The sequence below is a fragment of the Culex quinquefasciatus genome, chromosome 2, assembly GCF_015732765.1.
Source record: "Culex quinquefasciatus strain JHB chromosome 2, VPISU_Cqui_1.0_pri_paternal, whole genome shotgun sequence".
Lineage (NCBI taxonomy): Eukaryota > Metazoa > Arthropoda > Insecta > Diptera > Culicidae > Culex > Culex quinquefasciatus.
Window position 1 is genome coordinate 90,808,767 of NC_051862.1, and position 22,809 is coordinate 90,831,575.

General features: G+C 38.7%; 2 protein-coding genes across 5 annotated transcripts in view; both read right to left on the bottom strand.

Annotated features, from left to right (window-relative positions):
- The window catches only part of LOC6050956 (reversion-inducing cysteine-rich protein with Kazal motifs), a 39,123-nt gene extending 27,949 nt beyond the window's left edge, over positions 1–11,174 (bottom strand). The window contains exons 1-2 of one of the 3 annotated variants that reach the window (XM_038252562.1): positions 11,123–11,174; positions 6,338–6,943 (exon numbers count right to left, since the gene is read on the bottom strand). In XM_038252562.1, coding sequence (XP_038108490.1) covers positions 6,338–6,473 — 136 coding nt within the window. In that variant the 5' untranslated portion in view covers positions 6,474–6,943; positions 11,123–11,174. Of the gene's footprint in view, positions 1–6,337; positions 6,944–10,866 lie in introns of all 3 variants that reach the window. The other 2 variants (XM_038252561.1, XM_038252560.1) reach the window with 2 other exon arrangements.
- A 7,186-nt stretch (positions 11,175–18,360) lies between these two features.
- LOC6041444 (synaptotagmin-5) overlaps positions 18,361–22,809 on the bottom strand; it is a 31,382-nt gene continuing 26,933 nt past the window's right edge. For both annotated transcript variants that reach the window (XM_038256366.1, XM_038256365.1), the window contains 4 exons: positions 20,344–20,713; positions 20,069–20,259; positions 19,774–20,010; positions 18,361–19,487 (listed from right to left, as the gene is read on the bottom strand). In XM_038256366.1, coding sequence (XP_038112294.1) covers positions 19,203–19,487; positions 19,774–20,010; positions 20,069–20,259; positions 20,344–20,713 — 1,083 coding nt within the window. In that variant the 3' untranslated portion in view covers positions 18,361–19,202. The remainder of the gene's footprint in view (positions 19,488–19,773; positions 20,011–20,068; positions 20,260–20,343; positions 20,714–22,809) is intronic.

Genomic DNA, 22,809 nt, shown 5'->3' on the forward strand with positions numbered 1-22,809 from the left:
TATTTTAAGTAAAATTTTTGCACAACAATAACAAAAAATGTGACAAAAAATATTGAAATTTGAAATAATTAAATTTGAATTCAAAATGTGAAATGAATAAAATAATCTGAACTTAATCAAATTAAGAAGGTTCTACACAACGTACTTTAGATAATGTAGTCTTACACGAATCAACTTTGTCTGCATTTTCGAAATACTTGTGCGTTTTAAACACGTTTTCCATTCAAATTTTAAAACCATGGCCTGCAATCTTAGTAGGCCATCAAATCGGGCGTTCATTTTTACATTAAAGTCCCTTTTACACCAAATTTTCAAAACATCACCATTTCAGGCTGCAAATTATTGTCTTTTTCCGATAGTTCAAACATGAATGGGGTCGTACCACCCCACCGCCACGAGATATCGAAAAATGGAGCTCAGATTCGTGATCAAGGACAAAAGTTACCCCTTAAGACAAAGTGTCTGGATTTTCATCAAGACACGTTTTTTAGTTAGAAGAATATAGAAAATTGTAATTTTAGAAGATATAGAAAATTGTAACAATATTGGTAAAAATGAACGCCACTTATGGCGTACTAAAAATAAAAAAAAAATATAACATTGTTGCCATTTACCGTTAGCCAACATTTATTTAATGGGAAATTTCATGTACTTTCCGAATCTGCAATAACCCAGAAGGGTTATTTTTCATTTTGAACAAAATTATCCATTTCCAAATTTCGTGTTTTTTCGTAACTTGAGAGTGTATCAATGTTCTATAAAGTTATAGGGCAGACAATAACAACAAAATGAAGTATAAACATACGGGGTTTGCATATATTCTTAACGAGTTATCAGAATTTAAAGAAAAAGTTTTTTTTAAAAGGTGCACATCAACCAGAGCTTGTTGCACTGATATTTTTATTTCAAATTTCTAGCATCTTCCAAACTACGGAAACCATCGATATAAACGAAACGAACAGCTATCAAAAGATTTACAATAAAGTTTGACCATTGTTATTATCAGATTGTTGCAGGAGTGGGTCCGCAAATTTTTCAATTTTGGAATAAGAAGTTTTTCGAAGTTTCAACCCCTAAACTCAATCGTGTGCCGTTGCTAGTATTTTGTTTGGGTAAGTTCAGCAATTTTTGCATAAGAACAACCCTTTGACAATTTTGTGACTCGTGCGTGCATCGGTATGTTTCTTTGTTCAAGAGGGAGGCTAAGAGTTAAATACAAATTTGAATTGCTAAAATCAAAGAGTTGCTCTTAAATTAATTTGCTTCAAACATACATGCTAGACACTGAAGAAATAAAATATTATTCATAATTAATAATGCAAAATAATTAACAATATAATTAAGTAAATTTTCAAATCAATACATCTTACGCTTAACCCTCTACTGCCCAAATTTTTTTTCGAAAATATTTATTTTTCCCGTGTTCAGGAGGTCATTTTGAGCAACTTTTGTTCTACGAAAAACTTTACTTCTCTTGTTTTATGTTTTTCTTGTTTTATTTTTAGTATTTTAATTTGCATTTATCTTGTTTAGTGTATGTTTGTTTTTGGTAGTATTTGGCCTACTCTACCACCTAATATAATTACATTTCGCCTATCTAATTTTTTCACGTTTTTACAGTCACTTTTTCAATTTTTTGCATGTTTTTAACATTTTCTGCTATAGAATCGCACCATCATCATTTAAATTGCAAAAAAATGCGTAGAGGCATAGTCTGGGACACTACAAAAATTACTGCATACTTCTTTTTACTGAAAATATAGGAAATGTTAGTAAAAAACACAGCCAAAGTTGACCCCTAAAAAAATGACATTTTTAAAAACATTGGCAAAGTCACATAAAACAAGTTAAACTTCCAACCCTGAAATATTCTAAAATTTTAAGAGTTCTTTTTTCCAATGCTTTTTAAAGATCAAAAATCGGTTGGAAAATTGATTTTTGGCGATTTTTTAGATCGAAGCCCGTCTAAAGGCGGGGTTAGGTTGTAGAGGGTTAATGTTTTGTCATTCAAATGAAGCATCTTCCTTTCAATGGCATACTTGGGAGGCATTTGTAAAAGTATGGTAGGAATTTGCACCATTAAGTGGCACTAACATCAGGTAATCCAACATCAACGGCAAGACAAAACATGTGCAATTTCTTCTCAAACAAACAAACAATTTCGGTGAGCGATGCGCTGATGCTTACTTCAAGTGTATGATTATAACGTGTATCTGTTTCGTTAAATTTAGCCTAAAAGTTATTAAAACGAAATTTTGACGCCACCAAAACACAACAAACATTGGCATAGCTTGTTGCATAAACGGGCCTGTAGGGTAAATGTTCCTAAATTTGACAAAGATATAAGATAATTATAAAAGAATATCTTGCAAATAATTCCACCAATGTTTCATTCTTTAACAAATTTTTAAAGAAAAAAAAATAATCCTTTGTCGCTTAGAACATTGCTAATTGGTTTCAGGCCGTTGCTAACGAACCCAAAGTGTGATGTTCGCGGCGTGTCCCGCCAAATCCAGCGAACCGCACAATGTTGTTACCTCGGAATTATGCATAACCGCGTTGACTCACCAAGTTGGGGAGCTGGGAGCTGGGTTGCCGTGGGGGACGAAGGCAATTATATTCTACGCTAGAGATGCAATTTTAATGAAATGGAAAAGACGCGTGCTAAGCTAAGCCGCTAATGCTAAACCACGAGGCACACATCATCTGCCCCCCCTTTTTCAAGAGGAAAAAGGGTGGAGGACTTGCGAGTTTGACAACTTTGCCAAGATCTGAGCTGGACCGCGAGCGAGCGAGTGTGTTGCACTTATCACCGTGACGTGATGGGATGAGTTGTTCCTTGATTATTTTGACATTTTAATTAAATTTACGTCGGGAAAAAAATGAACCAGACAGACCGTCTCGGCGTGGCTCCTGGGACGGGTTGACTTGGTACGCACCTGACACCGTAGAAAAATATATATTTTTTTTTCATAAGTTCAAAAACAAGATACTCAAGAAAAAAAAATCATATGAATTAGTTCGATCAAGATGATTTTCAAGTAAATAATTTCTTATCCTATCAATCAAATAAATATAATGCATGAAAATTTAAAAATTCTAGTAATTGAACGTCACAATTTTTGAAAATCATAGAAATTAGACTGTAATTCCATCGTGGACCTAATGTTGGTATTTGCTAATTTGACAATTATAGTTTCTAAAAAGAGTTAAAAAAAATACAAGTGATAAATAACTTAATGGAAAGTGAACAAACAGGTTTCTTTCAAAAGCTTAGCCAAATAAGTTGTATACATAGTAGAAAACGGCAAATTGTTTGGAAAGAGGATCGATTTCTTAACCTTCTAAATACATGAAAATATCACCTGTATCAAATAAAAATAAATATAGCTTTCATTTCAACTCTATAAAATTCAACGATATAACCATAAGCATTATTTTGTAGGTGTACTGGGTTTCTGTACTCAAAACACCAAAGCCACTGGCTAAAGCCGGCGAATTTTCGCGCGTTTCGTGATGGTTATTATTTATGATGTTTGGTTTTTCCAAGACAGATGAATAGCTACAGCACTAAGGGCTTGACTAAAGGGGACAGAGAGTTGTTGAAGGAATCTATGACATTTCCCCGAAACCCATATTACCGAAGGGACATTTCCCCGAATGCCACTTCCCCGAAAAGACACTTCCCCTAATAGTCATTTCCCCGAATTCCATTTACCCGAATTTCCCATTTCCCCTAATCGTCCACATTCCCGAATGCCATTTTCCCGAATGGGCCACAATCCCGAATGCCACTTACCCGATTAGTCATATCCCTGAATAGTCATTTCCTGAACGCCATTTCCGAACGCGGTCAAGCCGAAATGCCCGGTGCCCCGGCGCGCGCGCTCCTGGGCACCGGGCATTTCGGCTTGACCGCGTTCGGGGAAATCGCATTTAACAGTCGACTCTCTGCTTGTCAATATCCAAGGGACCGTCGAGGAAGAGAATCATCAGATTACAGAACGATGCAAAATGAGGACTCGATTGAAAATATTTTTTTCTTGATACCCAGCTATGGGAGAGAATCATGGCAACGTCCATCAAACAAAAACACACAAATTTCAAACACCCTTTAAAGCTTCGTTTCGCCAAGCAAAATGTCTGTGCAAGCCATGAAAACTGAAATTATTGACAACCGGAAGAGATTTTTAAAGCAAACAGGGACTGAAGAATTCATCGATAGATGGAGAATTATTGATATCTAGAAGATCGACAGCCAGAGAGTCGACTCTGTAAGAAAAAAAATGATGGCACTTTTTATCACATCAAACTACATATAATATTTCTTGAAAGGTTCGTATTGGCCTTGAATGATCAACTTTCTTTTTGGCTTCACTCAGAACAGACGTAGCATTTTAGGGGGGAAGTGGTGTTGGAAGGTTTGGTACTATTCATTCAAATACAATGAATATTGTTACAGACTTTTTTTTATATATTCTCAAAACAAATACCTTTTTCTTATAGACATGATAATAATAATGCAATAGAAGTTTTGTTATTTTTTATGATTCAAAAACATACCGTGCGATTTTCGTAGTACCCCGTATCAGTAGAACCCAGTTCACACTGATCATTTTATTCACATTGCTGGTTTGGGATTTGGCGAAAAGTATAATCAACAAAAATTTGTACCAGCCTTATGTAACTATTTGTTCGATTTTTTGCATTTTTGAACAAAATTCGAAAAAAAAAATCCTTGCAAATTTCTCAAAAACAACATCTAATAATGCGGTTGAACACAAATGTTAATAGAACAACAAAAAATTTAGTAATTGGGTCCTAAAATTAAGCTTAAATTTGTGATATTATTGTTCACAAGAAAAATAAGCTTTACTAAGTACAATGACCCTTTGAACGATCGCAAAGGATTTAAAATGGATTTTTAATTCAATTTCTAAAAATTCACTTCACGGCCCTTCTTGGCAGAAAAGCTCCTACTTGACAGCTCGATCCACAAAGAAAAAAAAATCATGGTAAAATTTCATCTAAAAAGTGGTACATCTTTTATGTCACAAAAAATGGGTAATTTTACCTCTGAAAATGTGTAATTTTACCACTATTCTGGTGTAATGTCGCTTTTTCGGTCTAAATTGAGGTAAAATTACATCATAAAAGAGGTAATATTCAACCTTCCAAAATTACAGCTTCCAAATTTACACAATTTTTTGCTGTGCAGGGGGGCCATAGTTGATCCATCGAAAAAATGTTGTCTTGTCAATAACTTTTTTTTTGCATAAAAATGAAGAAAAAAAAGTTATCAGAAATGGTTTTTAATCGTGTTTCTTACCGTTGTTCATAAAAATTTACAAAGAGCTTTACTACCCAATTTACAACATTTAATCAACAGCATACCCGAAAAAGCTGTTTGTTCGGAAAATTGAGAAAGAAAATAACTGTTAGTCATGGAAAAAGGCTTTAGCGAAAATGATGATTAGGGGATATGCAAATTCGGGTAATTTTAAATTTAAATAAACGACAATTGGCGTAAGTGTCACTTCGGGGAAATGGCATTCGGGGAAATGGCCGATTAGGGGAAATGGCATTCGGGGATATAGCCGATTAGGGGAAATGATATTCGGGGAAATGGCATTCGGGGATGTGGATGATTAGGGGAAGTGGTATTCGGGGATGTGACCAATTAGGGGAAATGATTTTCGGGGAAATGGCATTCGGGGAAATGTCATTCGGGGAAATGAGCTAGACCCTGTTGAAGGGGTTTTTTTTTGTGGGAAGCTGTGTTTAGAAAATTGGCAATTAGATTTTTTTTAATATCAAGTGTATAATTTTGTTTTAAACCTTAATAATATATGTTTTCCTATTTTCAGAATGAACTGCTGTTTTGGATATTACGAAGATCGATACGTAATTGATACGAATCCAGTAATTACCACAAAATATTGTCTACCTTTTCTTTGACTTTTTCTGCAGTGATAAGATCATGTGCAATGATTTGCGTTGATGATATATAATGAACTAAAGCTAAACGTTATCGAGTCACGGTTAATAAAGAGTGCACTTTTTAATATATACACGCGGATAGAAATCTTGTAAGCATATCCGGCAACTCTATGTTTTTGAATTTCTAAACATTGATATGTTTCAAAATCGTCAACATTTTTCTCGATTCATGTGTGCTGTAGAGCGAATGATTTGATTTTTTTAATTCAAATTTCATCCATTATTGACTTTAAAACTGTGTAAACAATAAGAAGATCTAACATAGAAATGAAATTTTATTCTTCTGCCCCTCCTTTCCAGAGCCAATGACCACACACTTTCAACAATTTCAACTCACCTGTCGCATTGTTCAATCCGGCCCACGTGACACCATCCTGCTCGGAGTCCTCAAGTTCCGACGAGCCACAGCTAAAGTCCACAACCAGCAGTAAGACCACCAACATTCCACCAATCAATCGATAGCGCCAGTTCATTTTGCTACCCAAACACTTTGACTTTTTAAACACAATTGACGGATGTTGGTATGCTTCGAACTGCGCCTCAACTCCAGTGCAACTTGGTGATGCGATGGTCAGCTTTGCTAAAACAAGTCGTCGTCGCACGCAACTCTTTCGATCTGCTCTGATACTGCTAGTCAACACTGCTGGTGTTCAGTCGATCCATTATGCAAGTATTAACTGCCCAATTAAGATTCATTGCGCGGCGCTTCAACTCACTGACTTGGCTTGGACACGACGACGACGACGCGTCCCGCCGACGATGGCACTTGCTTATTAAACATAGGACATGTATTTATTGGCCCGAAGGGTTGTTTTCAATTATGGGCGGAAGTGAGCTCACTTCTTCGATGAGTTATGCTTGTTTGAACAACCCTATACAGCAGAGGGCCCACTTGCTAATTGTTTTATTCAAATGGTTTTACGATGCAGAATGTTACGGACTTCTAAAGAGGGAAAAATGTATTCAAGAATGTATTCATTCGCATATCGCCATCGCCACACACTCGAACACAATTGATTAATTAATCAAGTTTTGCGTTCGAGCAGTTCTCAAGAAAAAAGATTTCTTCTTTTTTACTTTGATAACTGTTTCTTATCACCTCATCATTAATACTATTTTGGACTGTTGATTAGTTCATACAAATCTTTGTACACATATCATAAGATTCCGGATGAATAGGTTTATTGAACATTGACTTAAACTTTAATTTATGCGATTCGCATTACGCTTCCGTAAAAGATGGTGAAGAATATACCAAACCAGATTCACAATTTTTACTTAATAATTCGAGAAGCTGTTGTACAATCGTATTCTGCTGTTGAAGTTGAAGGCACTTATTGAGCTACATCGATGGAGCTCTGCAAAACCGGTAGCAATTTTGCTGTGTTTATAAGAATTACGGATTTCATCAGACAAAAAAAACTTCAGTAATTTATTGAATAAATTTAAGCATTTCAAAAGGACTAAAACACCTATTGGGGACATTTTCAAAACTTAGGCTTGATCTTGAATATTGAAATAATTTTCACCCAAAAGAGTAAAATGTTTTTATAGAAATTTCATGTTTAACATTGAAAATCGAATCAATCAAAAATGATAAATTATTATTCACAAAATTTAGCCCTTAAGGGGCTTGCAATTGCAAAAAACTCAACATTTTTTGAAGATTTCATCCTAGAAAAGCCTCTAACTTAAAAAACGGCGCCGTTATAAGTTAGAGGCAGATTGTGCAAAAATAATAAAATGGGTTTGACATTTTTCAAAACATTGTTTTGCCTTCCTCACATTACTGTGGAAAGGCTATAAAATCACTCGAAAAACTAAATTCTTCATTTGACCTCTTAGACCCAACTTCATGTATACATATCGACTCAGAATCAAATTCTGAGCAAATGTCTGTGTGTGTAGTGGGATGTTGATCAAAAAAATTTGCACTGGATTATCTCGGAACTGGCTGAACCGATTTAGACCGTCTTGGAGTCCCATAAGTCGCTATTGAAAATGGTAAAGTTTAGTTAAGTACTTCAAAAGTTATGCTTAAAAAACGATTTTAACAAAAGTCCGAAAGATTGTAAAAAGGGTGGTTTTTGTAAGAAACCCCATCACGTTATACATTTTTAGAAAGGTATTTAAAAGACCTTTCTAACGAGTTCAATAGATTGCAGATCTGATAACCCTATCAAAAGTAATAAGTACTTTAGTGTTATTTATGTACTTTTTAGTGGCTGATAAGTGCGGTGCTTCTGGGGACGCGCAGTCCTGTTTTTTCGCGATAATTTTCGTCTCTTTTGTGTCGCTATTTGTGTGCATGGGGTGATTGGTCATAATAATTGAATAATGCCTTCATAAGTGCAGTGCTTCTGGGGACGCGCAGTCCTGTTTTTTCGCGATAATTTTCGTCGTAAATGATCGTAAAAATTTATTCCAACTTTCAGTTTTAGTATTAACTCATCAAACTATCGATTTTATGAAGAGTAAAGCGTCATTTATTTACTATTTTTGAAATTTGTTCGCGTTATCTAAATTGTAAAAACAGTAAAATTATACTGATAAGTCCAGCCCATAGCACTACTGCTCGGCTGGCACGCGTTCGATAAAAATAAACCATTTTAAATAATCAATTATCTATCTTTCCGCAGCCGGCTGCCTAAGATTAAAAAAAAATTGAACCGATAAACAAAATGCTCATGGTCACATCACTGCCACTCGTGAATCCTGACCTTATACCCATCTACTAACCCCCTCAAAACTCATGTGATACTTTGTCGGAGAAGCAGTCGATTGGGCGGTCTCTATCACTCAAGTATCGGACTAACATTCCCATCCACTTCCCCGTGACCCTACCACTGGTCGTGGCCGGCGCCGGTATTGATCAGCATGATAGGGGCCTTTGAGAAGTTGCGAAGCGAGGAAAGATAGCACCCACTCATCTTCCACTCGTGGATGTAACTTCTGGAGGTCCTGGTCAATAACGGAGTAGCAACTGCGGGTGGGCACCTATGCTTATGCTTATTTTATTTATGTACTTTTTAGTGGCTGGATCTAAGATATTTTGATGGAAACGTTGTCCGAATCTATCATGCGACCTGTCGTTGGATAGGTAATCAAATGAACTTTCCAACGAGTTCAAAAGATTGAAGATCTGACAACCCTATCAAAAGTTATAAGTACTTAAGTGTTACTTATGCACTTTTTAGAGGCCGGATCTCAGATATTTTGATGGAAACGTTGTCCAGATTTATCATGCGACCTGTCGTTGGATAGGTAATCAAAAGAATTTTCCAACGAGTTCAAAAGATTGAAGATCAGACGACCCTATCAAAAGTTATTAGCACATGAGTGCCCTTAATTATGGAGATCTGACTACCCAATCTGATGGTATGAATCAAGTTGATAGAACACTGGAAGGTTCGCCCTTTTGTATCTATTTTGGATAGCATTACCCTCTAAATGTGAAGAAGGCACCAACAACCTAAGGGTGGATTAAGTTACGTTTTTATACTAATGTTGCACCTTTCTAAACTTATAATTATATAAAAAAAAAATATAAAGTTTTTTTCTCGACGAAAAAAAAGTTTCATCAATACTTTGATATTTTGAAAAAAAAAATGCATTTTAAATAACTATTTTCATTCAAATGTTAATACCATGGCTTGTAATTTCAATAATTGTATTTTTTTGCCCCCTCTACTCTCGACTTTGGCCAGAGTCGAAGGACATAAACTTAAAAAAAAAATAGAAACGGCCTTATGCAAAAAAAAACAAAAACAAAAAAATTCCAACAGTCTTCTCTCTGAGATTTGAAGAATGAACAATTGGTTTCAACAATTACAGCCTGACAAAAAATTCGAATCAGCGAAAATTAGATGATTAGCCTGAAATATTCAACAATATTTGTGATCTTTTCATTAAAAATAATTTAAAAGTTTCAAAGTTTGGTCAGAAATATTAAATAAGGAAAGTTACCTATTTGTATGCCTTTTCAAAAGTTTTGCTTGATTTAAAAAAAACACTAGAGTTTCATTTTTTAACATTGCTAAACGAGCCAACAGTTCCCGATACATCGTCAGTTAAAAATCACAGGCTTATTAGATGACACTTAGAAAAACTCATTTTCTTTGATTCGAATTCTTTGTGAGGCTGCATCTCAGAAACAAGCTGTTGAATAAACAGGGGTGCCTTTTCTTCATTAAGCAAATACCAAATCTTTTCCGCTTGCAAAAATCTTTTTCGCTTGCAAACTTTTTTCACCAGCGAAAGAGAGAGGAGACAAAACACGCAAACGAAAATCGCTCATGAACTTTTCTAAGAAATTCAATCAGTAGAAGATTTTTTGTGAATCTCATTCTTAGCACCACTTAAATTATATATTTCCTTTTGTTTATATACATTGTATATAGTAGTATATAGTGAAATAGGTGTTCCGCCGAATAATCAAGATAATGATTTTTTTAATTCATTTTACTAATCTTTTGTTCACGAGAGAGCCATGTTCCCTTGCATTTTTTTTCTATTGATGAGCGTCCAAAGATTTTCTTTTGATGAAAATGATGAGTGATTCTTCAATCACTGCGGTGCACTTTATCAAAAATTCGGTAAAGTACTTTTCGATTTCAAATTTTATTCAGCTTTTAAAAATATTTTTTTGAAATTTGTGTGTTTCCAAATATAAACCATCAAAAATAACTGATTTACGAAAACGTAGAGAATTACTCATTGGCGGAACCACAGAGAATTCTTGGCGAAACAATCTCCCAGAAAGCACCCCGAGATGATAACAAGATGAAACAGCCCGAGTCGGGGCGGTTCCGCCGCGGTACTAAAAACAAATCGAATTGATTAAACGTTAGCTATCAGCCAAGTCACCTCTATCGTCACAGCGTGATCCTGCTGAGAGCGTGTATCAATTTATGATCGCCATTCGAGGCGGAATTCCTACGCGATTTTTTAACGCGATCGGCTTGATTATAAGTTGATAGAAGATCATCTTTTTGCCTGATTTTTAAAATTTTCTTTTGTTTTGAAAAGTGTTTACGCTCACTATTCCCACTTCAAACACTGACTCTTCTTTTCACTATTTCCCCCAAATCTTCTCCCGCTCATCACTTTTGATCCTTCTCACTTCTCAAACGCAAACACCGACGGAGAAGACGACGTCCTATCGCGATCACAATTGGCTGAGCACTGAGCGTCCGATTGATGCGCAAAGTGCTCCGACGACGCCAACGAATACACGTGGGAGAGAGGATCGCCACGGTGGGAAGGAGCTGCTCCCCGGGGCCTTCTTCGATCGTGCGAAGAGAGAAAACGGAAAAAGTGTCACAGCGTGACAGCTCTTACCGCGGCAGCAGCAGTGAGAAGACGAAAATGCCGCGGCTCGTCGACGGCTGAGAAGCATGTTGTGCCGTCTCTCGGCTTCGTTTGCATATTCTAAAGTGGACCGATCAACGAGGGCGAGAGAATTGTTGTGGTTTTTGGAGTGTTCAAAAAATAAGGTGTCAAATTTCGGATTATGGTTCCAGTTTTATTTGAAATAAAATCAGCGTTGTATTTATGTTAATTTTATCTTGTAAAAAGTAATTACAATAATTGATATATAAAAAATGATAGCACCAATTATATTTTTGTATTTTTTTGCATAATCAAAAACAGATAAACCTCTTTTAACGCGGTGGTGTTGGATTTGTTACCCTTTTTGTTTTGTAGATTTCTCTTAAACCATACAATATTTTTGCAAGCTTTAAAGAGCGTTTTGTAGATCTGAACAAAACCTAAAAATAGCTTTTTTGCAATTCCGTCGTGAAACTACTTACTTTTCCTGTCATTCTTGAACGACGAAATAGCCTACTTTTCTGTTCCAAAAATAACAGAATCGAATAACAACACTTTTCAAAATAAATGCTGAAAAGTTCTACTTTTCAGCACTGAAATGGGTGCTGAAAAGTTGAACTTTTCAGCACTTGTTTCGAAAAGTAACACCTTTCAACATTTTTTTGATTTAAACGATTTATTGACAAAATACATGAAAATTTGACTTATGCTATGACGGCTAGGTGAAAATTTCGATGCCCCATGTCAGACGGTGAACACGTGGCAGAGCATACACTCAAGTTTCGGTTCAGAAACATTCTTTAAAGTTATAAAATATAATTATTGATGTTCCTGTAACTAATTGAACTATTCTAAATAACGTAACATGATAAGTTTGTAATTATAATGCAATCGATGCCTCTCCACGTGTCTGACATGGGGCGTCGAAATTTTCACCTAGCCGTCATAGCATACTAAGGGCAATGCGTACATTTGAAGGGTGAATCGTTGATTCTGGAGACACCGGACGTCGATCCAATGCGCACATTGGGGACAGAATGGAGAACCCTAATTCCTTCTGGAATTTGTTCGTTAGACCATCCCCTACACACCTGTCTTTATTCCGAGTGAATCCATGTTGTCCCCAGACCTGTAGGAACGATTGTACGAAAAGCATAAAAATCCCATAGTAATTTACATGTCTTGACTTTTTTTTGATAAGGTCCTATAAACAAATGTAAACATTGAGTGTATCCCTTTCACACCTTATGTCAAAGTCCATCGGAGTAAGCGGGATACACTCAATGTTTACATTTGTTTATAGGACCTTATCAAAAAAAAGTCAAGATGTAAACTTTAAACCGCTGGGGACAGACCAATTCTCAACCAAATGGGCTGATATTTGGCATGAGAGTTCCTATGGGTATTGTGTGGGCCCGCATAGCGCCCCCCTGTCTATGGATCTCAATATGTGTGCAGGGACATCAACCCCCTGTCTCCGCACGTCAACGCACACAGCTGTCAGCGCACGGCAGCACAGCCAGTCCCTCGGCAGTGGTCGAACAGTCCGGCGGCGTCTCGGTCACACTGGAGATCGCGACACGTGGGAAATACAGTCTCCACAAATGGCGAATCCTGCCAGAAGAAAGATTTCTTTTCTTTTGTAATCTTGTGTCTTTTTTTCTCGACATCCCCTCAGCGCGGTTGCAGGTGAGTTAAAAAGAAGGCGGTGACGCATTCTTGTGGTGTGAAAAGTTCTGTTGTTAGAATGTGGTCAAGGAGAAGGGAAAGTGACGAGGAGAGAGGAGTCAAAAAAAATTGAACTGAGTGAGAGGGAGAAAGAAATGACAGGTCGGCAGGGGTATCAGATTTTCAATATCTGTACTTTTTTTTGTGGTTTGTCTGCAAACAAAATCATTTGTTCTCAAATATTCTTTTGTTTTTTGAGAATGTTAGGTTTTTGTTTCGCACGATTTTTAAGAGAGATATGAACAAAATGTTTCTTCTTTTTTTGTAATTAAAGCACCTGGTTGCTGAATACAGAAGAAAATTACGAAAATTAAATAAGTGTGAAAGGAACATAAGGAAGTGGTCGAAGGAAAAACTGTTTGACGTTGTGAAAGAGGAGATGGCTTGTAGATATTCACTGGAAAGTTAGAGGTGAAGGGGCTTGTGAATGTCTACTTATGCCTGGCGTAAATATGGCTTGTGGATGTTCACTGAAAGGCTTGTAGAATTGGAGGCTTGGTAATATCTTCAGTAAGGCCTGTGGGGGAAGGGTTCGTGAATGTTTACGTAACTACTTGCGAGAAGACAACAACGGCTTGTGAGCTCTCACTGAAAGGCCCTTCCGGCTTGTGAACTCGCTGAATAGGCCGCAACGATTCAACAACGGCTTGTGAGCTCTCACTGAAAGGCCCTTCCGGCTTGTGAACTCGCTGAATAGGCCGCAACGATTCAACAACGGCTTGTGAGCTCTCACTGAAAGGCCCTTCCGGCTTGTGAACTCGCTGAATAGGCCGCAACGATTCAACAACGGCTTGTGAGCTCTCACTGAAAGGCCCTCCCGGCTTGTGAACTCGCTGAATAGGCCGCAACGATTCAACAACGGCTTGTGAGCTCTCACTGAAAGGCCCTTCCGGCTTGTGAACTCGCTGAATAGGCCGCAACGATTCAACAACGGTTTGTGAGCTCTGAAAGGCCCTCCCGGCTTGTGAACTCACTGAATAGGCCGCAACGATTCCACAACGGCTTGTGAGCTCACTGAAAGGCCCTTCCGGCTTGTGAACTCGCTGAATAGGCCGCAACGATTCAACAACGGCTTGTGAGCTCTCACTGAAAGGCCCTCCCGGCTTGTGAACTCGCTGAATAGGCCGCAACGATTCAACAACGGCTTGTGAGCTCTCACTGAAAGGCCCTTCCGGCTTGTGAACTCGCTGAATAGGCCGCAACGATTCAACAACGGCTTGTGAGCTCTCACTGAAAGGCCCTTCCGGCTTGTGAACTCGCTGAATAGGCCGCAACGATTCAACAACGGCTTGTGAGCTCTCACTGAAAGGCCCTTCCGGCTTGTGAACTCGCTGAATAGGCCGCAACGATTCAACAACGGCTTGTGAGCTCTCACTGAAAGGCCCTTCCGGCTTGTGAACTCGCTGAATAGGTCGCAACGATTCAACAACGGCTTGTGAGCTCTCGCTGAAAGGCCCTTTCGGCTTGTGATCTCACTGAAGGGCCGCAACGACTGGTGAACACTCACTGAAAGGCCCATATGGCTTGTGAAATAAGTAAAGGGTGCAACGACTGGTGAACACACGCTGAAAGGGAATGCCTGGTAAAGTTAAAGAAAAAAATGAAAGTGAAAAGAGTGGAGAGACACATTCATAAAAATGTGTATGACACCATAGCGAACAAGGGGAAAAATGAGAGAAGAAAGAAATGGTTTTGTAAAAATGTGTTAGAAGAAAGGATAATCGATAAAAATCGAAAAAAATAATAATTCGCGAGCAGCGTCTTCCTCTTTCATTAAAGATCGTCGAGGCTTGTGCATCGTGGTGGCTACAAGGGTGTCCGCAACAAATTAGCGTCTCCATAGTGATTTAAAGATTATATCCTTGTCCTGGTAGCAGGCTTAGCCGAATGGTTACGCTGTCCGCTTTGTAAGCAGATGATCATGGGTTCGATTCCCATCTGCTCCAACCTTTCATCGGATTGGGAAGTAAAACGTCGGTCCCGGCCTCGGTTGTTGTTAGGCCGTTAAGTAATTCCAGGTGTGGGAGTCATCTTCCTGCTATGAAGACAAACAACACACCAAACCAAGCCTGCTCCGGTGGCATCGCTGGCGGCGGTTGGACACGCAATCCAAAGGTCGTCCTTGGAGCAGAAAGAGGTTTGGGTGCCCTCCCCATTCAAACCTTCGAACTCCTAGGTTCGAGCAGAAACTTGCAATAGAGACCACAAAAGACCTGGGGGGTCGTGAATGTGGATGGTTTGATTTTTGATCCTTGTCCTGATTCTAAAGCTTAAAGGAGAGTGCATGTCAGTTTTTAGCAAGAAGGTCCCCTCAAATAAGAAGCACCAGCGTTGCTGTATTTTTTTTTTCTAGAGAAGGGGGAAGATGTGTGGGCCCGCATAGCGCCCCCCTGTCTATGGATCTCAATATGTGTGCAGGGACATCAACCCCCTGTCTCCGCACGTCAACGCACACAGCTGTCAGCGCACGGCAGCACAGCCAGTCCCTCGGCAGTGGTCGAACAGTCCGGCGGCGTCTCGGTCACACTGGAGATCGCGACACGTGGGAAATACAGTCTCCACAGGTATCCTCTACTAGGGAAACCTCGGTTTGCCTGATTCTGAGAACTTTTGGTTTTGGATGAAACACTCTACTGTACATAATGAAACATTTATCTGTGACGAAAATAATCTTTGAGCGTTCTTGTATTACGTAACGCAATTAGGGAGTGGAGGGGGTATCGTTGCCTTTTGCGAAATGTTACGAAAATTGTGGGAAGGGGGAGTGCTGAAAATTCTGTTACGTAACGCAAAATTTTCATAAAAGAATTCATAAAAATTTGCAAAAACCCTTGCGTTACGCGTTACAGTGTTGGGGGGATCATCTGTTACAATTTGTTACGACCCACTGCGTAATGTAACGTTAAATTTCTCAGTGGGGAAAGGGGGAGAAACAGATTAGCGCAGCCAATCTTTCGAAGGGATCCTGGAGAAAGCCTTATGTTAGATTAAGCCTAGCCTTCTTCTTGTCATTTATTAACACTTGTAGTGCGCCATTTCATCGGAGCGGCCAGGCCTACTGCGTAAAGTTTACCGCAGAGAAGATTCTTTGAAGTGGGTTGAGTTTGAGCACGGATTACAACAATTCAATTCTGAATCTACAGTGGAGGTAGAAGCGTGGGGATTACCACCATACGCTCCGAATTTTGGTTTTAAGAAATTATTCGTTATATCAAAAAGAATTCTAATGTTTGTTGTATAACGAACGCCGTGTAAAAGCTTTTCCCTTTAAAAAGTGGGGTTAGCAAAAGAACGTATGGTAATTTTGTTACGAGTTGGGGGAAGGGGATCCAAAAATCCATTTTTTGCGTTACGTAATAAAAGAACGCTTCCTTTGGCTCGAAAGTAGATGTGCATGCAATTGTGACAAACCGCCTTTGAAAAATATGTATAAAAATACGCTTATATTGGCACAGAATCATCAGTCATTGCTCAAAGAGGGAATGACACCATCTACTACAGTTTACATCAACCGAGTTTACATGTGATTAATGATTTCTGTGTCAAGCAAATTCACACTTTTTTTTCTATGTAGCTTACCGAAAGAATCATAATCGATATGCAAAGTTCCAACATTGCACGGACTTGAAAGTCTCAGTATCAGCGATGGAATAATAATTATCAAAAGAAAATCATTGCACCTTCATCAAGAGAAAAAATCCAAAGGGAGCATGGCTCTTCTCTCTCGCGCACGAAAGATCGGTAAAAGGAATCTAAATAAAATCATCATCTTGACTATTCGGCGGAACATCTTTTTCACTACTACACTTGCAAGTGTAACGTCACACGTCGAAAATGACCTGTCACATTTTGTAGATGGGCAATGTGTGTAAACAAAGTGCCATAAACATTTTCGAATGGTGCTGGCAAGGAAATTCACGAAAAATCATCCGCAGATTGATTTTCTTGGAGAATTTCGGGAGCAATTTTCTTTTGCGTGATTTGCCTCTTCCCTCTTTCGCGGATGAAGAAAGTTCGCTAGCGAAATTGATCCCTGCTCAGTATTGAAATCTAATCTAATTGAGCATTGCTTTGATGCTTCAAACTTAAAGAGGACATTTTTTAAATTCTGAAACCTTCCTGGATATTTATTAAACTCTTTCGGTAAATATTATTGTTCGCTTTATTTAGAGTTTATAGCAATGCTTGGCCATTTTTGGGTTTTCACATTTTCTAAAAATAACTTCAAAAAGATTGAACATAGATCTTATGTATACTGGAACACAACCTTTAAAACTTAATATTCTAAGTGTTTGAAGTAGTATTCGAGTAGAAAAAGTTTAATTAAAACTTTAGAACGCTCCCATTTTGGCATACAGTCCAGATTCAACCCCCCCCCCCCTTCAAAATTTCCTAAAAAATTCGAGAAGTAAAAAAAACATAATATTTGCTAAAAACGCAATCGGATGTCAACTATTAAAGATGCACTCAATAACGTTGTTTGAATCATAAGAAAATTTTTAAGCTTTTTACAGGTTTTAAACCAACAATTTAGAAAAACCAGCCTAAAATGAAAGCTAGGTATTTAAAGTGATTTTAAAAATTCCCACAAAATAACGATTTGCTATGCCGAAAGAACTAGTCACGTAAGGGAAGAAAAATCAAACTATGACTCATTTTCACAAAGAAACTGTTTTTATTCAAGTCTGGTTGTTAAACTGTCCTCCCAATCAAGACAACCCCATTTGCTTTATATTTCTTTGATTAAATAATCGAATGATTTAAATTTAATAAAATGAGTCGAATACGAAAAAATTTAGATTCATGCCCTACAAAAAAAAATTATTCAATTCAATTCAATTGTGTTTTTATTAGAATTTAACAGTTCTGCTCCAGGATGTTACATTTGCAATTCAGAGATTTGGAGAACCTTTCAACTGAGATCAATTCATAAGCCTTTGCAGGGAGGATACATATTTCTAAGTTTAGATTTTGCTAACTGGGTGTTCTTTTAGGGAAAATAAATTTTGAGAAAAAACCCTAGATCTATGTCAAAAAAAAAATTAAAGATAGGTACGCCCTTGATTGAACAATTCCAAATATTGTATGTTCTGTATGTCCTAAATTTACAGAATTAATTCAGTTATGAACAAAAATTGAAATGAGCTTGACTCACTTGGGATGGGACAGTCAATGGTAAGCTACTTTTTAAAGTTGACAATTTAACCTAATAGTTACAGTTTTTATCCTCAGTTAAGTCTAGTTAGCACAGACATAAGCAGCACGTTCATAATTGAGTAGTTGTATGTATTTATAAATGTGTTGTTGTTGTTTAGTTCTATCGTTTTGTTTTATGTTGCAGTACGCACTAGTGGCCATGTAGAAACGCTAAAAGTGGTGTGTACCTCTATGTGGGCATATTGTATATTCCATACAAAATAAATCACTTATCCTAATTTATCTTCTTTTTTTTGCATTTTTCTGTTTCGTTTTCTGTTATGTATAATATAAAATTACCTCCTTGGTTAAAATATGAATATTCTGTTTAAGCTCTAACATTGTTGTATTTCATACTATGTATTTTGTGTGTTGTCTCGCTACTGTAAAAACTTATTCCAAAATAAAGTTTGCAACAATGATAAATAAAATCTCTTTTAGCATTAAATCAGTCTAACGCATTTGTACCGTTGAACGGTGTCAACTTGTTTTGTAAAATGTTTACTTTTCTCTCTCTTGTGAATAAAAGGGATAAAACGTGCTTTTCTAAACTTTGGCGTGAACAGCTGTAACATTCATTGTCCTCTCTGTGCGGATTAAAACATGACCGGTTATCAGTTTTCAGTGCAAATATACAGAAACCTGTGATGTACATTTTGTGTGATGTATTGACATGTGTTTAGTATATAATTTTGTGGCTGGTTTAGTTGCGGTTAGTGCGTTTTTACTACTGCGGTTTTACTGAACAACCAAACTGAGATGCAATAGTAAATTTTTATTTGGGATTTTCGATTGAAGCCTTGGCTGAAAGGATTCAATCACAGATGAAGGGAATTTGGGGTGGAGGTGGGGTTATTTAGAAACCGCATTCACTGTATAGAACAAGCTTAAAAAGCAAGGTGGTTGCTACTTTGTAGTATCTCTCTCGCTAATCAGAGAGCCTCAATTTATCTCAACGTGTGCCACATGGCGATCGGTTTGCGGCTGTTCTGCATCAGATCCTGCCAGTGCGCTGACCCGGAACCGCCCTCCTGCAGCCCGACAGCACAGCCCGGTTCCTGCGTTTCACCCTCATTCGATGTGACAAACAGCTCGACACCGGCGTCCTGCAGCTGCGAGGCTGGCAGGTCAAATGTAAACGCCTCGTTCCAGATCGGGTTGGACGGGTCTGCGGCCCGGATGGCGCTGGTCTTTCGCTTCTTGGCGCGCTTGTCGTTCACAATCAGGTAGAGCTGAAGGAAAGATGGAATTTGATTTTTGAATTTTTGTATTTTTGTATTTTTGTATTTTTGTATTTTTGTATTTTTGTATTTTTGTATTTTTGTAGTTTTGTATTTTTGTATTTTTGTATTTTTGTATTTTTGTATTTTTGTATTTTTGTATTTTTGTATTTTTGTATTTTTGTATTTTTGTATTTTTGTATTTTTGTATTTTTGTATTGTTGTATTTTTGTATTTTTGTATTTTTGTATTTTTGTATTTTTGTATTTTTGTATTTTTGTATTATTTTTCAAATTACCTTCACAAACGGCTCATGCACGACGTGCAAATTCTTGGCCTTCATCACGACCACGGTTAGCCGCTCTGCCTGTGGCAGATAACTCAACGAGATCAACAGCTCCGCCGACTGTTCCGTGGGCTTTTTAACCGCAATCAAATCACCCCAAATTTCACACCCCGACAGGTCCAACGTGTTGAGCAGGAACCGAATCTCGCCAATCACCTCATCGCGCGAAAATCGATCGTAATCGAGGAGCTGGATGATTAGAATGTATTAGTTTTGAGGATGTTGGTTATGTTGAGATTTATTATACCTGTAGGACGAAATTAGTCTTCACGAGATTCCTCGGACGCAGCAGGAATGAATAATGCTGATCAAAAAATGGATGAGTTTCCGCTCGATGGATAGCCGTTTGCATTGTGCGATGTTCTTCGTCAGTGTCCAAGAACAACCTTACATAAGGATCTCGAAAGCCACCTTCCGACAAGGAAATCAACTCTTGTGCTGTATTTAATAAAAAATAGTTTGAAGTGAGTTTTTCCGACTCATTAATAAATTATCCAAATTACAATCGACAGTCCAACCTACCTTCCACCAGATGCACCATCAGCTCTTCCTTCACTCCGTCGTACTGCAACCGTAGGTGGAACCGACCCAGAACCGTATTGATGTCATTCGCAGCCATAATGATGGGAACTCGACGCCGCGGAGACCGGGTACTGTCCGACCGAATCGATCCGCTCGGGCTGTCCGGAACGCTGGCAATTTCCGCATGCCGCGGTAGGGTGGCACACGAAACCGTACTGTTGCGCTTTTTCGGTGAGTTGATGTCCCGCGGGTTGACGGAAAAGACCGACGTTACACTTTCCTTGGAGCCAACGCGGCCGTCCGGTTCGTAAGCTAGCGGAAGACGACCCTCGAGACTGAACGTTCGTAGACGGCCCGGGGAGTGGGATTTCTGCGAGGATTGGGAGAAGTGATTGTTTAGTTATATTGAATTACAAACAAATAAAAAACATCTAATATTTATTGAAAAACTTGGGGATATTTGACAGAAACTATAAATGAAATGATTAAAGGAGACACAAATTATTTTTTTTTTTTGTTTTCGAAAGTTTATAGAAGTTTTGCTTGAACTGCCCAAAAAGACACGCAAGTATTTTTCCAAGTATTTTTTAATTATGCCTTGCAATCCCTCAAAAATTTGTTCATTGACGTAAACATTCAGCCTAAACTTCAGAAAAGTGATGTTTGGAGCATTTTTCGAACTCTGGTAAACAAACATGTTTGTTTACAAAAATATGATTTTTGGCGTATTATTTTGGCTTATATGATATTAATAATTTCAAGAAAAATTAGAATCCTGCGCTCCAATTAATCGCCGCAGAAAGATACCGTCGCAACAGAAAAACCTTGAGAAGGCAAGTGAAAGTAGGCTAAGACAAAACAAATTGTTGACATCAATTGACAATCTGAGAAAATCGTGGGGGCTTGTTCAGCTGCCTGTCGTTGGTTTAATTGTAGGTCCTGCATGCGGTTGCCTGGTCTCGGCGCCGGACGCAACGGTTCTGCAGCCTTCACGGTCAGCTTGGCGGAATCCAGTATCTTTACCGGGTCGGATGAACGCACAACGGAAGCTGTAGGCTCCTTCGGGCAGGCTTTTTCCCTCGTTGCCGAATCGGCAGTACAAGCATCTGCTAACCCGGACATTTCCATAGGGGATCTTCTTATACGGCTAAGACCAGTTGCCTAAGGCATCATCCTTGAACTGAATGGGGAGGAGATGATGGAGATGGTCTTTTGAAGATACGATGTGGAGAGCCACATGTGTAAGCCGACTAAACCCAGAACGGACTTGCACTCGCGAAACCTCCAGGCTCCATGATTGGACCATTACCGTAGTGACGCACGCTACAATCGAGCGAGACTGGCTGCCTCCTGGAACTCGGCCACACCCAGCAAGCAGAACAACGAATGGCGCCACAAGCTTGGGCCTCGCCAATCCTTTAACAACACGTGGCCAATGCTGGCCAGCCACTCCAAGCAAATGCAGTCGGAAACGGCAATCAAACCCAGAAAATTCTTGGTCGGCATCGCTCTCCAATCGATCCCTGAGCCCAACCTCTCCAGTGTCCCTACCAAGTCCCAGCAGTTATGGGGGCAACGGATAACCTAAACTTGACCTTAACTCAACCGCCCCCCCTCCTTCCCATCACCGGTGGAGCATAGTATCACCCCTGTTCGTCCTGGTCCGGACGGACTGGTGCGGGTATTGAGTGCCAAGAGTTCCGTCGGGCGCTGGATACGACTGGCCGGATGTGAAAGTGTGCCTGATACTCATCGACAACCTCTCAACAGGGAACAAACCCGAAGAAGACGAGTCGCCCAGCTAGTCGGCAACCTCCCAAAACGAAGAAAGATGTGCAAAGCTAGCTTATAAGAAGTGTGAGAAGTAATTGAATATGTTTAATCAAATTTAAATAGAATCGAAATTCCATTGGCGGTCGGTACGTTGGGGCCGAAAATAAATTGTGAGATTGTGACCCTAAATGAACCCATTCCATGCTCGGTTGCTCCTAGAAGATGTTACCTATACTGCGTTATTATTAGAACTAATCCTCACTGGTTACGATAGATGCACCTAGCCTATAACAACCCGATCGAACTCTGTAACCACCTCGCAGCTAATGAATCGCCTCATGGCAAGTGATCGTGAATCCGTTCGCTCGACCTGGTTGTTATCCACCATCCAAAAGTAGTTCGTTTAATACAGCCCACTGGCCCATTTCCTTGTGTGAACTGGACTCCGAAGGTGTCTCGGCGTAAACACCTTGCAAATGAAATAAATAGATTAATTTAAGGTACAAGTTTTATTTTTTCTAAAAGAAACGAGTTCAGTACGAAAACAAATTAACATAAAAGTTGAACTGAACTGACATCAATGGAAAGCGGAAATCAGACGGTTGCTATGATGGATTGAAAAAATAGTTGCGCTCCTATCTTAGGGACCCCTTCAAGATAATCACCAAAACTGATTATTTCTTAGGATGCGCA